This window comes from Pseudochaenichthys georgianus, chromosome 6 (genome assembly GCF_902827115.2).
Source record: "Pseudochaenichthys georgianus chromosome 6, fPseGeo1.2, whole genome shotgun sequence".
In the NCBI taxonomy this organism is placed as follows: Eukaryota; Metazoa; Chordata; class Actinopteri; order Perciformes; family Channichthyidae; genus Pseudochaenichthys; species Pseudochaenichthys georgianus.
This window is the reverse complement of record NC_047508.1, coordinates 10793479-10809505: the sequence shown is the minus strand read 5'-3', so window position 1 is coordinate 10809505 and position 16027 is coordinate 10793479. Positions and strand designations below refer to the sequence as shown.

At 40.1% G+C, this 16027-nt stretch overlaps 1 protein-coding gene across 1 annotated transcript in view; it reads left to right on the top strand.

Annotated features, from left to right (window-relative positions):
* hydin (HYDIN axonemal central pair apparatus protein) overlaps positions 1 to 16027 on the top strand; it is a 151912-nt gene that overhangs the window by 76559 nt on the left and 59326 nt on the right. The window contains 10 exon segments of the mRNA XM_034085765.2: positions 2822 to 3007; positions 5601 to 5775; positions 6345 to 6466; positions 9923 to 10050; positions 10551 to 10687; positions 11642 to 11769; positions 11891 to 12004; positions 13828 to 13908; positions 14755 to 14877; positions 14965 to 15204. Coding sequence (XP_033941656.1) covers positions 2822 to 3007; positions 5601 to 5775; positions 6345 to 6466; positions 9923 to 10050; positions 10551 to 10687; positions 11642 to 11769; positions 11891 to 12004; positions 13828 to 13908; positions 14755 to 14877; positions 14965 to 15204 — 1434 coding nt within the window.

The following is a 16027-nucleotide window of genomic DNA, read 5'->3' as shown; positions in this document are numbered from 1 at the left end:
CACAGCTAAGGAAATGCACTGTGCATTTTTTATTCCATCACAAAGCTGATGAATCAAATCACCAGCCAGTATTTATATTCTTCTGGTTGCTGTGGAATCTGAGAGGGGGCTTTGCTTGACCTGTTATTTCCTCTTTTTGCTTGCCTTCAACATGGTCTCCATCACTTCAGTCATGCATTCTTTTATACTTCAGTTATTATCCAGTGGAAAGTCCTTATCTACTGGCCTAGTTCAATCAAAGTGGTTACTTTTGTTTGGCTGGGCAGTGTAGTTTTACACACCGTCTTATTTGACTTACTCAGGACTTAAAACTGTTTTTTGGGGGCAGACCCCCTCAAAGACAAAAATATATTTACACACGTAAGGTCATCATCTTAATAGTTTTGTATGCTCATCCGTGAGCGGAGCATCAAGTTGACGTGTATTGCAGCTGAATGCGGTGATTACCATTTTGTTCCACAAAACGCCTCACAGACTTATTAAGATCAACAGCTTTAGTGCGTTTTGATTCAATGCTGAGTACAGCCACACTGACAGTCTCTTCTCTGTCAGTATAGACCGCAAATACCTCATTCCTTCAGTGCTTGGGTCCGAATGCTTCTCGCTTTGCGCTGTCCCGTTCAAATGAAATCGCCGCCAATCATATGTCCATGCTCGCGCCATGACCGGGGGAGGGGTTACATGACGTGCATCTTGTGCTGCATTCACTTGCACTCGGACATTAAAGACTTTCTCTCATAAATGTCTGATGAGCGCTGTTTGCAGTCTATGGACATAGCTGATCATTTTGACTCGTTGCGTTGTAGCGATGTCTCGCAGATAACACAGATAATACATATGAAAAGTATAATTTGCTCAGAGTCCAGAGACAGTTGTGGTTCGGTCCGGATCCGGACCGGAGTCCGTACTTTGAGGATGCCTGATCTAGACTATTTATTCTCAGTTCTTTATCCTAACCAGCTCCAACAATCAAACAAATAACAATGGTAGTCAATGTCATTTTTTTGTTTAATCCTAGTTAAAAGTTCTTGAACATATTGGCCCAATGCCAAGCCAACCCAAACCAACTAGTGTGGAGAGGGAGTTATTAAACCCTCCAACAAGCTCATTAACATCAGATTTGACACAAAGTCCGAGTTTTTAAAAACCGGATTTCATTTTTACAAAACTCTGCTCTTTTTCCAGCAGAAAGCATAGTTTCATAGGCGAGTTCATCCCAGTGAGTATGAGGGTGTACGATTAATCTTGGAATTGGACCATTATCTTCAGTTGTGTTAAACATCTGTTTCCTAGTCAGTAGCATTAAACATGTGTCCTTGCTAATGTTCCAAATGAAGCTGCTGTGACACAAAAATGAATGTAGACTTTATCCAACCATAAAGTACTTTTATTCAGATGACCCTAACCCATACAAACTCTTGTTTCTAGAGTTCTCCAACACATTGTACAGTGTTAAGGGGCGGGACATCTTTAAGCTGTTGACCAATCATAACGGAACAGGCCAGCTAACCAATCAGAGCAGACTGGGATTTTGTTTCAGACAGAGGGTGGTACACAGAATACCAGTGGTAACTGTGACAGGCTTTATGTGGGAAATAAATGAAAGTATGTGACATGTTGCAGTAGAGGCACAAATCCAAATATGAACCTGAACATGAGCAGTGCCCCTTTAACGCTAGGATAGTGGCCATGTTGTGAAACTCTCCTTTGTTTTAAGCTACATTATCTTGTTTTAATTCCCCATCGTGTTGTACTGTCACCCTGCCTTTCTTATCCTTGTTCTTCTTTGGCCATCTGTTTGTGACACATTATACTTCATACAAATCTAATGACACATCTTTGGCTAGTGATGCATTCCACCATGTTCAAAATGACAGGCCTGGCGGTGCAATGACAGATGTGTTAGTAATTGCAGATGAAGATGTGTTTGCTGCATTTATAGTTTGTTTCATGATCATTAGCTTTTGCTTACTGTTAGTGTTTTCACTAGGATGTCTTTTCTTTCCTATGACTTTTTATGATCAGATAATCTAATGCTGAGGGTGTATAAGGATCATTAGGATGCATATTGTATAACGACGTTTATTAAAGGTTATGTAAAGGTTTATTTCCCTCACTAGACAAAAGAAGGTGATAGGGATTACATTAAATCTGAATGTCACTGCTTAGCTTTTCCCACTTTGGTCTTTTGTGCTCCCAATCCCTCTTTAAGTATGCACGCCGTTGGGACCGGTTATCATTGATATTCAAAACAAGGACATATTGATTTTTGATTTAGTTGAAATGAGCGATTCAGCAGAACATCTCACTGACCTTCCTGTCCCTTCAGCACTATTGTTTCTCCTGCTTTCTTTTCTCTATTGTTGTCTCTCTCCATCCCTTTTTCCCTGTGTTCTTATCTTGTGGTCAATTAGATTTGTGGATATAAATCAAATACTGAAACAACTCCCCTTCATGCATGCCCATGTGACACTCTTTGCAATCGCTTTTCTTGTCATCTCTCTCTGTCTTACTTTCTTTCACTTTTAACGCTTTAAATACAAATGTCATTGTTCTCATTATCTTCTGTTAGTTTTCTTTATTAATATATTGCCATGATAATTATTATCATGAACCGCAGAGTTCAAACTGAGGCCATCATCTCGCATGCTTCTTTAGAAAACTTTTATTTTGTTCCTGCACTGTCACCTCAGTCACAGCCTTACAGACACTAGGGGGCATGGTTTGACCAAATCCTTCTGTTTAGCATAAAGCTGATTCACATTATTTTCAATGACAATAAAAGTGCTGACCGTTTAAAAAGCCGTGTTTTCTTCTCCAGCTGTTTGATCACAAAGGGGAGGCGGAGGTGACCCTGAGGAACACTGGCAGGATGGGCTTCACATTTAACATCATATACCCCAAAAGGGAGGATGAGGAGGCAGGACAGAAGAAGGCCCTGGGAGAGGAGCAAACTGAGAACAGACAGGAAGTGAGACCGGGGCAACCCATGGCCACTCCCACTGAGGTGAGTTCATCTTTGGGCTCTTTCAACCCTTAAGGGACAATCACATATAAGTATTTTGGAAAATTCATTGATTGCTATTTTCTACATTACAACCATATAACACTTTGATTACACCCATATCAAATATAGAATACACCCGGATTACACCCTTTGTATACCTGTATTACACCCTTATTACACCATGTTACACTATTGTTGCACCCATGACACGCTGTTATTACACCCATATTACACTGTTGTTACGACCACATTACAAATGAACACACCACTATTACACCATTATTACACCTGTATACTTCACCAATAATATACCCATGATACAAATACACTATAATTACACTGGTAATACACCCATTTTACACGTGGACACAGCCTGTCAAATGACTGTATCCCCCAGGATACAGAAACCATTTAAGGGTTAAGCAGCAGAGAAACGTTTCATGTGCACAAGACGATGGAAATGTGAATAGTCTTTGGGGATTAGACCCCACCATGATATCATATATCTTGAGGGGGAGGTGAAGCCTTAAATAGAATAAGAACCCTCCCCCCTGGGTATTAAGTTAGAGGTTGCTGAAGATCAGGAGTGGACTTCTAATGAGCTTAATCTTGGCACTGGGGGTGGAAAGAGGGCCGCATCTATATGTCTGAAATGAAAGGTGTGCAAAGAGAGGAGATCAGGTTGGAAGTCTGACGGTATAGGACAGGGGTCTGCAACCTTTTTGACCAAAAGAGCCATTTCGCTCCTTTTTCCCACATTTTTTTTTGTCTGGAGCCGCAAAACATATTTCATAGTTTTTTATTGTTACATCAGACAAAAACTACAGTTTTTTGCATTTATTATGCTATTTATTGCATGATATAAAACTGTTAACCTCTAATAAGAAACAAAGAACTCTTATAAGGAGAATTACAAATAATACACAGGCCTACTTTAAAATAAGTTAAACACAGCACTTGGGGAGTCCTCTGCACATTTGAAGGGGAAACAAATATTATTAAAATGGGCCCACTTTGAAATAAATAAAACATATATCTGCACCCTAAAAAGAGTTAAAGGTAAGAATGGAGAAACCAGCTCGAGTGCGCTAGAATTTGAAAATACACAACCGGGAAAAATATGCCTCTTCCTTCAGACTTCCTCACAGAGCCCCTCCCCCAACACACACGAACGCGCACATGACCAATGAGGGCACGAGATAAGTTTGTGCCCAGATGGAAGGCTGACAGGCAGGTAGGCCATCCAGTTATTTTAGCCGGGCCGGCTCAGATGATTGGTCGTGCTTTTTACAGCGCTACGGCTTCCAGAGATACATTTTCGTATGTATTTATTGTCAAAGCATTTAATATATTCATTGCTATCGGGACGTCAAGAGCATTCCATGGAATATAACAGCAAGTGTTTTCTGAAATAAATGACATACCCCATTGAATTATGACTGAAGATCGTCAGCTGGCTTCCTCTCCCTTGTTGTTCCTCGATACGTAAAGGCTGCACCACCGTTGACAACTTCTCTCTACATATCAGACATACCGGTAAACCAGCATGTTTGCTGTGAAAGCAGATAACTCTGTCCACGCAGAATTAAATCCTGTGTTCCTCCGGTACTTTTCTTTGATTTATCCACAGTTCGCTCATCGAGCCGGGGGTCATTCACCTCCAAGAAAAGGCGCTCGCGCGGGACCGGAGCAGGATGTGACGCATATTTTAGTTGACCTAATTAAAACCGTTTTGTTTTTTATTTATGTGTCACAGTATCACCTCAAAATACAACATACGAAACATTTTCAACCATGCAACAAAATATAAATAGTCCTACAAATACTTTTATTTTATTTCCTTCTTATTTTTGTCTAAGCTCAAGGGAGCCAGAGCAGAGGGCTAAAAGGGCCGCATGCGGCCCGTGGGCCGCGGGTTGCCGACCCCTGGTATACAGTAGGATGATTGGCTGTCAGAGATCGTTGCAAAAATGTAATTGTTCAAAGAAACCCTAGAATGCTTTCGGGGTTCTCCCTTACCTGTAGTATGTTAGATATGTCTTAGTGCATGTAAATGGTCTGCAAAGGCTACAATCCCAAAGGCCCACCCCCCCTGTCTGAAACGCCTCCATTGGACTCCTTTGTTTACTTCCGTAAAATAATTATACGCACACATTGTTTGTTGGCGGGACATTTCCGACACATCTCCAAGCAGTTAACCAATCACAGCAGATCCGGCCAGGTAACCAATCAGAGCAGACTGGGCTCTGGTTTCAGACAGAGGATGAAAAGAGGTGCTGCAGCACAGGCAGTATGAGGGAAATAAAGAGATTTTTGTACATTAAAGATGTCACAGTAGAGGCACAAAATACAAATATGAACTTGGGAATTACCATAATACTGTACAGTATGTCCTCTTTAATCAAAAGAGTGGACGCCTTTGATACGCCTATTAGAGACAGCTGGGGAAATGAGATAGAGAATAAATAATGTAGGCAGTCTGCTTGATTAAACTTGCGCTGAGCTTCATTTCAACAATAAGAAATGCATTTATTACATAAAAGGCTTATTTTTCATTTGTACTATTCCCTGCATGTGTGTTTTGGTGCTACAGGGTTACGTCGATGCCGGTGTAGAGCAATGTCTGCGTGTGCTGTACCTCCCTGGTGTCCCCGAGGTGTTTGACAAGCGGCTCCAGCTGCAGGTGGCCTTCCTCCCGCCGCAGGACATCAGGCTGACCGGAGAGGGCGTGTTCCCAAGGATCACACTGAATCTTCCAAGAGACCTGTGTATGCATGAACATGACCTCATACACACAGACATGATCATATCTCTTCGTAACTAGCCAACAAGATGTATATTTAAACAACTGTTTTCAAAATCTATAACTAAATTAAAAATGTTATTAACAAAAAAAGTTAATTAAAAAAGCTAGACTGTACCTGCGATAGAGTAGTGCAGGAAGGAATCCTAAAACATGGAAATGAGTTAGTTCAGTTTAGAAGTGGTGTTAATATGTGGAGATTATCCTGCTGAGCAAAACATTCAAGTGTCATAAATGTGTGTTTGCCACAGATCTTATGTTTTCAATACTCCAAAATCACATTGAAAACCCCCATAGCTTTTGGTTGAGGTAGTACTTCCTGGTCGGCCTACAAAGATACCTCATCGCTGCACCACTCTGTAGACTTACGGATGTATTGTGCTTAACTGTATATTATAATTGCCCAAATGAAATGATGGTGTCAGGTGAAGCCACTGTGGCTCCTCCAGTATTCCTGAATAGCATGTCTCCATACCAACACATATTGAGACGTATACCTGGTGTAATTGTTGTGGTGCTGTGCTTCCCTTGCAGCAGAGGAGTGCTACCAGGATGTGGTGCAGCAGGCCGGAGCAGCGGTGGAGGCCGACAGAGTCAAAGAGGAGCTTTTGACCGCTGGTGGAGGAGCACCGACCGAGGCCAACTGCACCCCCACAGTCAGTGACTAAGATACACATGTTGTGCATTTTATGCAATGAAGGTTACTAGTAAGCACACTTCATGTAGTGTGTAATGTTTCAATGTCTTGTTGTAGTACAAGAGAAATTAGGGATTCTAGAGAGAGTAAAAGCAATCTAATTTCTCCTTAATTTACCAACATGTGTAATTAGATAATGCATCATTAGCATATTTAAACATAATATTTCAGAAAATAATACAAGAGAAATCCTCTCCTGGAGTAAGATGAAGTTAATATGTATTCACCCTATTCAGCCGTAGTGTACTGTCTTGCAAAATGTATTTGAAAATGAATTTGAATAACAAATACAAAAAAAAGACAGTTTTCTCATACCAGAAATACCCACTTTAGTAGCAATTACATCATCCAATTTCCGTTTTTGTATACATCGAAATTCCAAAGGCCTGTTCGTGATATATCCTTTCTTTCGTGAATCCATTGGCAAAATGCTTCTAATCACTGTATTTTCTCAATGATGTAGGGACTGTTAATTATGGAGTGATTTAAGGCCATATTCAATTATATTCTTTTTATTGAGTCAGGCACAATGAGTTTACATTTATACAGTCAATATTTTTATTTATTTTTCCCCTTTCCCCCCCTCCCGGTCCTAGCTAGTAAATTAAATAACTAACTAAATAAAATAGATACTGTACATGTATAGGTAAAAGTAAAGTAATGGAGAAGATAATATTAAAAGAATATGTATAGATAAGGGAATAAAGAATAGTAACAGTAATACTTCCATATACTCACATACTGTATGTATACCCACATATACACATACACATACGTGTGTGTACATACCCACACACATGCACATACATACACGTACCTACATACATACATGTATACAAAGACAGAACAAATAAATAAAAATGAATATAACAAAAACAAACCCACAGGTTATATTTAATCTTCTCCAAGTTCAGGTACAACATTAGATCTTGAAGCCATTGAGATGCTTTAGGTGGTATAGAAGATTTCCATTCTAGGAGTATTCTTCTACGTGCTAAGATAGATGCAAAGGCTACTGTCTTTAGTTTTCCTCTTCAACGTTCGGTGGCTAGGTAGTACTCCAAAAATGGCAGTTTCTGCATGGTGCCAATACCACGTCCACGGCCTCAGTAAGGTGATTGAAAATGCTTGTCCAGTATCCTTGTAGGCGAGGACAAGACCAAAACATATGAGTCATGTTTGCTGGTGACATGTGGCATCTGTTACAGGTGTCCGTAACATGTGGGTATATTTTGGAGAGTTTAGAGTTGGTGTAATAGATACGGTGGACAACTTTTAGTTGTATAAGATTAAGCCTGGCACAGGACGTACTATTGTTCACTCTCGCTAATGCGCCATCCCAGACCTCATCACCTATGGCTTGGACTAGTTCCTCTTCCCAATGTTGTTTGATTTTACCAAGAGATGTTTCTGTGAGGTGGGAGACGGAATTGTAAATTCTTGAAATCAGACCTTTTTCGATTGTTAGAGTCCAGAATTGAGTCAATTATTGAATCCGGAGGGATATTGGGGAAGGAAGGGTTGTTTAGTTTAACCCAGTTTCGGACCTGGAAGTAGCGAAATAGATGAGTGTCTGGAAGGCAACATGTGTCAGAGAGTTGGCTAAAGCTACCGAACACATTGCGAATGTAAAGGTCCCTTACTCTGATAAGACCTACTCTCTGCCACGTAGAGAAGGCCCCATCAGTGTGAGGGGGGAGGAAGAGATGGTTGTTGCGAATGGGACTACGTATAGAGGATCCACAGAGTCCATGAGCCTTTCTGAATTGGGACCAAATTGTTAGGGTGGAAACAACAATCTGGTTATTGGAATATTGAGTCGGCCGGCTGGGTGATGTAGATGTAGGCAAAGCCAAGAGTGAGGTATTAGGACAGGATTTGGCTTCAAGCTCACACCAACTCAATGTTGGTTCCTTAGTCCATAGAATTACTTTGTGGATATTTGCTGCCCAATAGTAGTGTCTTATGTTTGGAAGCGCTAATCCTCCTGTAGATCTATGCCTTTGTTAAAGCTCTTTCCTAATTCTAGGAGTGATTTAAAATATTCATATTCAGACCCCATTGTTCTCATTTCTGTGTTGGAAATGTATGCAAAGAAGCACACACTTAAAGGTAATGCCTCATTGTGATTTAAGCATAACGTGTAGGCTAACTTGTATTTAAAAAGAATACCTGTCGACACACAATACATTATTATTTTGGGAGGTTTCATGATCTATTACTTGAATCTTTTTCAGTAATGACCTGTAGTGTTTTCCCATAAAAGGCTATTCATGTCATTGTAGTAAACATACATGCTCCAAATGTATCCATGTGGGCACGGCAGTGCCACTACATCACTGCTGTGATTAATATTCTGAAAAGCCTTACCTGCTTCTTATCTGTGTATTGATTTCCTGGGGAGTAAACAAGAACCGTTGCATAACAATAGAGAGCTGATTTGAAGCTTATCCAATCAGTGTCTACTCATGGATTGAAATTCACCGAATAAGTTAACGCTCTTATCTGCATATTCAACATCAACTAAAATAAAGTGTATCACAAAAAACACTTTACTTAGTGCAAGTGATCAACTGGGGGTTACCCCTAAGTTAAAATGTATGACGTTTTACAATACATATCTGTACTTTATAGCCTTCATCTCCCCAAACATATCATCATATTCCAAACAAGAAATAACCATTTCTAAGTTTCATTCATTCCTATTTATATTCTATATGTTTTAATGAGGGGTTTGTTCATACAGTATACAATTCAGGCCCTCATTTATTTAACATTTTATTCTTTTTTGTATAGATTTTGACTGATTCATGGAGTGGTAAAGAGAGATATCCAAAATAACCTTTGTAAATCCCTTATAAGATAATGCTCCATTTGTACTTAATCAATATGGGACGATTCATTGGGATCTATTCATTACAATAAGTTGCCCTTATCACATGTAGTGTGTTTCCTACAGATGTCCTGAAGGCCATTGTAATCAACGTTCATGCTCAACATATATATTCATTCATTGTGGAAAGGAAATGGAATGGAAGCGCTGCTACATCAGTGCAGAGATGAGGACACTGGAAGGGGTTAATTGCTTACAAATGTCCCAGTTATAGGACGCATTCCTGCACCACTCTATTTAGCTTGGAATCACGACAAGGGATATTCAAATTGTTAATTTATTCCAGTAGAAATTGAATAGCATCCAGATTTGATTCTGTTCTCTGTGTGAGATTTAAAATGGGCTCTGTCTCAGGGAAACAGATTTGGAGGAACCTTGAGTTATTGTTCTCTCTGATGAGACTGGGCTGTTTAAGGCTTATATAAGCCTTCAATACTCGTCTGTAGCTTTTGAGTGTTTATGTACCCCTCCTTCTCTCTCTCTCCCCCCCTCGCTTTTCTCTCCTTTGTCCGCTGCCTCCAGTACGAAGAGCTGCTTCACATGGAGATTGAGAGAGCGCTGGTCAAACAGAATGCTCTCGCTGTGACCGGAAGCCTGCAGGAGCGCAGAGACTCACAAGGCTCCTCCAGAAAGTGGCACAAACTTAGTCAGTAAGTTCACACACACACACACACACACACACACACACACACACACACACACACCACACACACACACACACACACACACACACACACACACACACACACACACACACACACACACACACACACACACACACCACACACACACACACACACACACACACACACACACACACACACACACACACACACACACACACACAGATGGTCTACTCACTGGATTGAACCAAGAACTGTGTTGTAGAATTTGATAGAGTTTGGGTTAATGAGCGATATCTCACTGGGCATGTTTTGTTTTACATCTGATGCTTGTGCAACGTGATGAATGTCACAGAGTGCATGGGCAGTTATTACTCAGATCCTTTACCTAAGTAAAAGTAGTGATACCACGGTGTATAATTACTCTGTAACAAGTACAATTCCTGCATTCATTACTTAAGTAAAGTAAAAATAAAGATTGTATCGCGTTTCTTACGTCTTCACTTCTTCCTTTTTCCATTGCCCAGGTTTCCTCTTCCAGAGTATGTTTTGGATTTTGGTTATGTCATTCTCGGCCAAGTCCTCAGTCGCACTGTGACTGTGACCAATACTGGAGCAGTGGCTGTGTCCTTCCAAGTCAATGAAAAACCTCTAGCTGGCTCAGGTACTGTAGCACAATAACAGGCTGTGGCACTTTGAGTGCTTCAGCCTTGTGTCTTTTTGATGACATAACTCAGGATTCAAAAGAAAAATGGAGCAAGCAAACCGTGAGAAGAAGTGTGCGAGTATTGAGATAAATAGGCTACCAGTACAAAAACAATAGAAAACAAGGAAGTGAAGGAGATGGGAGGGGGGGGAGACAGAATAAAGTGAGTAAAACCATAACATCACAGGAAGGGAAGGAAGAGGACGCATTCGAGCACAGCAGAACAAAGACAGCCAACAAAATAAAATAATAAAAGGATTAAGAAGTCCTGTGTGGGTAAATGTTATGCTGCTGTAACACAAACAATTACAAATCAATAAAGTACCATCTAATCTTATTTTCTGAGATGAGCGGAATATCTCCTGTCTTGAAGTGATAGTAGAATAAAATGTAATGAATAATTGATGAAACTAAATAAAATGCCTCAAAGGGCATTGGAGTGGTGAGTTAGCATTTGAACACTTCTGGTTCCCTTATCTTAAAGTCAGCTGTTTTATGAAATTGTTTTTGGTACGATGCCTGAAACTAGGACTGAGGTCAACTCAAGAGATTTGAATCAAATGCTTCAGTAAATACCCCAGTCCTGAATGTTGCTCCAGTAAGAGACTAAATGAGACTTCTGAAATCTGAAATGTTGTTTGTTGTTAGCATCACATTTTATTTACCCCCTGGCAAATTCATTTCACCTCAAAGCTCATTTCTTGGCAATTTTCAAAAGTTAATTGGAAAATTGCCTTAACTTTTTGTGGAAAGAACCCTTTGTTTATGCTTTCGGGGCGGCCTACACAAAGAAGCCATCACTGCACAACTCTATAGTGTGCCTGTTTTCTGTTTTAAATCATTGTGTTTTCAATTGGCTTTTTTGTTTTTGAATTTCTCTAAAGTAATTCCTCAAATGTTGCTTCTTCAAAGGATTCAGCACCGCACTGAAAAGAGTGAAAACGCTGCCCTGCGGAGAGACACAGACTTTAGCAGTCACATTTGACCCCCAAGGATCCAACCTGAAGACGGGACACACACAAGTTGTCATGGCAATACAGGTACACCTGGGCATAAACAGACGTACACAAATCACGTCATTATTGCTGTGCCATTTCTGAAAAGTGGTTTATCAGCAGCACCATCATCTTTCTTCTCAGATGGCTTTGTTTGGTTTCACAGGTCACAAGAGGCCCAGCGGTGCAGGTGCGTCTGTCTGCAATGGTCACTGTGCCGACTATCACTGTTTCCACGGATACACTGCAGTTTGACACCATGCAGTGTAACATGTGTCAGGTAATACAGACTACTTGTACTGCCCATTTGATAGTACTTTGTGATATAAACATGGAGGATAGCAGCATACGCATCGATTAGCACTAGTGTGTTGTTTGCTGTAACAGCCAATCCATAAACCAATGAACATAACGAACGTAACATCAGCAATACATTCCACATGTGTTGAATGGCAGCGACCTGCTGACTGCTGAGAAGTTACACTAACCACTACACAGGCAATATAATTCAAAACATGAAATATCGCAGTATACATACATAGTAAAGGTAGATGAATTGTGCATGATAAGCCAACGCCTTATTAGCATTCAATTAGCATAACATTAGCTATCTACCTTCTGTTTGGATAATTGTATAGTTGTCTTTGGGTCTGTGGATCTTAAGGTTCTGTACTAACCCATTTGTAAACTTGAGGTGGGCCTCTAAATATTAAACATTTTTAAATTGCAGACAGGTGTAGGCACTAACGCAGGACAGATGTCATCAATTAACTTCAATGTTGTAAAAGAATGCTCCTCTGCCTCAGTGGAGAGCTTTTGGTTGTAAGGGGATTTATCTTTGGTTGTTTATACAAATCAGCTGACAGGTGCAGGTTAAAGCTGATAACTATGTATGACTTCTGCAGTTGCAATAGACGCCAACCTCCAAAGATGGAATGTGTCCCGGTTCCAATTCCCCTATATAGGATGCACAGGTGCTGAACACTGCTGAGTGTTTGCATGGTACACAAATAACTGGCATAATGACACGTTTCTCTACTGCCCCACAGGGGGGCAATCTTGTGGTCTGATCAGGTCAAGGTTATCATATTTGAGCAATTCTGTTATAAAGCTCAAGCATTGAAGTGCTTCAAATGGGCGGCGAAATGGGTACACATCGTTTAAAAACTACACTAGACCCTATATTACAAACATATCCTAATTGAAAAACCTTTATCCCATGAACATAACATAATACAATCATGCATTATGTTACATCAGGCTTTCAATCTATTTATCTAATAATAATAATATTAACTTAATTTATACAGTATTCTTAAACAAGTGGATTTTCAGAGTTTGCAGCCCTGATCTCCTCAGGCAGGTCGTTCCAAAGACCAGGAGCCAGACAGAAAAGTCTCGGTGTCCTGCCCGGGACTTAAGGCAATAAAGGTTTAAGAAATAGCTCGGAGCAAGGCCTCTCTGGGCGTTGTAAGTAACAATACCATTTTAAATTGATACTAATAGAAACAGGTAGCCATTGCAAGGAGGCCAGGCTCGGTGTAATACGGTCGTATCTCCTGGTTTGAGTTACAATCCTAGCAACAATCCTTTAGAAGGGCTGGAGGCGAGAGAGACATGTTTTACTGATGCCAGGGACGAGGATATCACACCTGTCTAATCTACTGGTAGTGCATGCTGGGATACATGTTTTTTCCTGCACAAAAACGAAATATGCATCAAAATCAATGCTTATCGCTGACATATCCCAGACTGTGAAAAAAAAGCATTTTGTTTACAGAAAGCAATTAAGTGTTGTGTTTTTCCCCCCTCATTTTAATGATATAAACAAACTGGAATGTATATGGTTTTATATTCTGACATTGTATTAAAAATGATTACGTTTTTTGAAACCTTACATTTTATGGTGGTTTTTTTACACAGATATTTGCGTTCTCTAATGACTTCAGAGCGATTTTCCTTTCAAGAGACATTAGAAAAAGACTAAAAACTAAGATACTTTGTTTTTGCTCAAGCAACATGAAGGCCATGTATTACCTGCATATCAGTTCTGTCTGAAAACATACGCTGTGCTGAGTTTCTTGTTATTGTCCTCCTCATCAGATGAAGACAATACAGCTGTTTAATCACGAGTCCATGCCCTGCTGCTGGACCATAGCTGAGGAGGGGACGCCTCTCAAAAAGGTACCACATTTGTCCATTTATGGAAAATTCAATAAACCTTTACAACTTGTTTTGTATTTTCATTTTCAGGTAAATACTACTACTACTACTACTACTACTACTACTACTACTACTACTACTACTGTACATGGTATCTAGGGCTAAGACAATTCATCAACTTTTCTAATTGAAATGTGCAATATCCAGCCTGCAGGGGGCCAAATATGTGTTAAAATACATATTTACAAATTGTAGTATTGTGAAGCCATATCTTTTTTTGATATCCTACAAATCTAATTCTACAGGCTTAACTAAACATATTTGTTTGAGTAGGGATCCTCTTAAATAAAATCACACCATGATCATTTAAACATTCTTCTTAAAGATGATTCCAGTAATGACGCCAAAATAATAAATTGTAAATCTGTTGTTGTAAATCATATCACAATCGCAACATCATTCCAATTATTTCCTTATTTTTTCCAGTTCCTTATGGCATCTAACATCTTTATATTTAGGAAAACTAAACTACCATCTTACTGAGATAGTACTGAGAAATAGTTGCAATTGTGTGAAACGTGCCTCACCCTATCAGTTTCTTTATTACATTCCATTCCATGAATGCACACAATGCAAACAAATCTTGTTCATTTGAGTTAAGTGAAGTCCTAGCCAACCCTCCACGTTCTGTACAATGTACACAAAGCTATCTCTTATTTCTTCACGGCTTACCGTTAATAGTTTTATTTCTTACAATGTATCTTCTTTGACTGTGTTTATGTATGCACCCTATCCACCAAGGACAATTCCTTCTATGGGTTAACCTGCTTAGCAATAAACCTGTTCCTGATTCTGATTCTTGCTCAGCGTAAAAAGATCTCTCAGGAGCATCAACCTCCTCAAGAGGTGTTCAAGGCGATCCCCAGTTCTGGCCTGCTGTCCCCTGGTGATCGAGTCAACGTCCAGATAAAGTTCAGCCCTGCTGATGGGGTAAGGAGCTTAACGGATTCAGCCACGATACATATCAGAGTATCATGACATTACATGACTGATGACCTACTGTCCGTGTCTTTGCAGCTGGCCTACAACAGGCAGCTCGTGGTCCATGTGGCTGAGAGCTCCGAGCAGGTGTTCATCAGAGTTCAGGGGCAAGGTGAGGAGCCACGGCTGGAGTTCTCCCAGTCGGAGCTGGAGTTGGGGCCCTGCCTGTCTCTCAACACTGAGGTCGAAGCAGAGGTTACAGTGAGAAACCCCTGCTCCTTCCCCATCGAGTTCTACTCCCTGGAGTTCGACACGCAGTACCTCGAGGAAGAAAAGGTAGCTCTCCTCTGTTAGAATGGAATGGATAAGAAAAAGAGAAAAGTGACCATAACCAATTCTTACTTTTAAAACATTTTGTGAAGAACATTTTGATCAGAAATCAGAAAACAAACAATACAAGCAAAGACAAGTGTTTACACATTGTATACCACCATCCATTCGGCCCAACTCTCTTTCTGCCTGGTGTGACCTACTGTAAGACCTTCATAATGGATCACTAATATGACACTTCAATCTATTATATTGGTTATATGTTAATAGAGTGGCTCAGGAATGGGTAATACAACTTGCAAATTAGTTAGCATTTTACCATTTCCGTTTCCTTTATCATGAAGTCAATGTTTTTTTGAAAGTGTATTTGTTTAGATACCTGAAATAAGCTTTATTAAATACCGTAATGACACTACTAAACATCATCAATCTGAACATTAGCGTCTTTAGCTTAGCGGTCTTGACTTGAAGTCATGCGACCTTGATTTTGTTACTTTATAGCCAACGCTAACTTATTACCAATGCCAATTGCATTTACAAAAGCCAATACGCGGAGATTATCCTGCTGAGCATGCACGTATCATGACCAGTTTTTTTGCCTGATGTCTTTTTTTCAGCAATATACTCAAATCCAGTGGAAAGATCCCATGGCTTTTTGTTGAGGGAGCCCTTGCGATGCTAACTTCCGGGTTGGCCTACAACATACATCATCACTGCACCACTCTGTACTGTAGATAGGATTTAGCTCCAAGAATACTTAACACATGTCACTGAAAGTTCATCTTAGCTTGTATCAAACAAACTTAGCACGTCCCCCCTTGAGATGCCC